General features: G+C 35.3%; 1 protein-coding gene across 1 annotated transcript; it reads right to left on the reverse strand.

The window, feature by feature from the left end:
- Nucleotides 1-255: 255 nt before the first annotated feature.
- On the reverse strand, nucleotides 256-1,441 carry LOC120149833 (transcription factor MYB4-like). Its single transcript, XM_039162543.1, has 3 exons — nucleotides 1,288-1,441; nucleotides 949-1,078; nucleotides 256-866 (listed from the first exon to the last, which is right to left on the reverse strand). The coding sequence occupies exons 1-3, from the start codon at nucleotides 1,418-1,420 to the stop codon at nucleotides 341-343; spliced, it is 789 nt and encodes a 262-aa protein (XP_039018474.1). The 5' UTR covers nucleotides 1,421-1,441; the 3' UTR covers nucleotides 256-340.
- Nucleotides 1,442-1,749: the final 308 nt, after the last annotated feature.

Consider the following 1,749-nt stretch of genomic DNA (forward strand, 5'->3'; position numbering starts at 1 on the left):
CTTCAAGAACAGAAAAAAAGAACACCAGAAAAAATCATAGAGTATTATGATGATTATCATTGGTGTATAGCTTAGCTGATTAGTTTGTTAACTAATAGTTGGTCAGAATTGATTAGTCCATCCGGTTAGTCTAAGACTATATATGCAATGTATTGGGTCTTTGCTCATTAAGCAATAATACAGAATTATATTCTTTCTCAGCCAAAATCCCTAGAGCGCTGCAATATTCTTTAAGCGTATCTGTCGTTCATATTTTTAACATTGCTGTGATGTAGATTATTTGAGCTGCATACCCATGGTGCCAGCAATTGGAAAAAAAATTGAAATACAATTTTATGCCCTACACTTGCATCAAGTCGTGGAGCAAATCAGCATAGTCATCATAGTACATGTCGTCAAAAGGTAATGGCAGCTGAAATCCACCCTTTTCCAAGGATGACGTATTACCACCGTCTTGGTTGTAGTCGTAGATATTGTCTACAACGAAGGGCTCACTCCAGAAATCTCCACTGCTTTGAACTTCATATATTTCCGAAGAAGGAAGAAAATAAGTGTCTTCTATACCCCTAATAACATTTAATCCAGACATAGATCCACTGCCGGAGCTGAAGGAAGACAATTCAGTTGTTGAAGATGTTGCCGGAGTCAAGGGGGAACTCTCTACGATCATGTTGGCGGGAGTATTAACAATGATGCTTTCGGCTTTAGCTTCAGAATTCTGGGTGGCTTCACTTTGACAACTAGAGGTATCTTTCACATCAGATGCTGTCGTATTTCGTTGTGTGCGCTTCTTTAGCTGAGCCTGGCAGCGATTTTTTATTTCACTGTCCGTTCTTCCTGGTAAACTTTTAGCGATGGTGGACCATCTGTTTAGTTACAAAAGAAAACTACGTTAGAGATTGTTGGTTAAAAATGTTCTTAAAACTGGATGTTAAAACTAAGTCCAACCTGTTTCCACATTGTGCATGTAATTTGATGATCAATGCATCTTCTTCTTCAGTGAAGTTTCCATGTTTTACTTCAGGCCGTAGGTAATTCATCCATCTTAACCTACAACACTTTCCGCTCCTTTTAAGACCTAAACAAAAAAAACCAAAACAGATTATTCTACTAACATGAATCAGTTAACAATAATTAGCCTTTTCTGTCAGGAAAAATGCCAAATTAGATGCAGAAATCCAACCTATGTTATAAGAAAGCTGAAACAATCTCTTTCCATGAAATCATAGGGAAAATTCTCAAAATCTGAGTATTCTAATAATACTTAGGAAAAGAGTGAAAGAATACCAGCAAATGTAGGAAGAAGACGCCAGTTCCAATGACCATATCTTTGGACATAAGATGTTAGTTTTTGATCTTCTTCAGGACTCCATTCACCTTTCTTTAATCCATCTTTATCATAGAAGGGAGCTCTCACCATCTTCCACAAACTCTACCTTTCTTTCTTCTTTTCAATGATTGAAAACAATGCAAATAGCCCTTCTTTATATACCCATAGCCCTGACTGGAAAATAAAACATGTTTTCGGACTAGTAATTTGTATCTTCTTCTTTAGTGAAAATTTTTAATGATTTTTAAAATAAGTACCTCGACTATTAAAAATTATAAAACGGTAATTCAACTATTTATACGTTTTAAACTCGTCTTTTTTTGTTAAAAAATTTATGACACATGAGTTGAACTTTAACATATTAACTGAGATATGATAGTCGATCGTTTGGGATTTTGGGATTATACTTTATCATATCA

The sequence above is a fragment of the Hibiscus syriacus genome, unplaced genomic scaffold (assembly GCF_006381635.1).
Source record: "Hibiscus syriacus cultivar Baekdansim isolate YM2019G1 unplaced genomic scaffold, ASM638163v2 tig00111008_pilon, whole genome shotgun sequence".
Taxonomy (NCBI): Eukaryota; Viridiplantae; Streptophyta; class Magnoliopsida; order Malvales; family Malvaceae; genus Hibiscus; species Hibiscus syriacus.

What these genes read in the sequence shown, in the direction of transcription:
- LOC120149833 (XM_039162543.1), bottom strand. Translation starts at nt 1,420, where the DNA reads ATGGTGAGAGCTCCCTTCTATGATAAAGATGGATTAAAGAAAGGTGAA. An exon ending in TCTTCTTCCTACATTTGCTG is followed by an intron (nt 1,079 to 1,287) that starts GTATTCTTTCAC and finishes TTTTTTGTTTAG; the next exon opens with GTCTTAAAAGGAGCGGAAAG. An exon ending in CATGCACAATGTGGAAACAG is followed by an intron (nt 867 to 948) that starts GTTGGACTTAGT and finishes GTAACTAAACAG; the next exon opens with ATGGTCCACCATCGCTAAAA.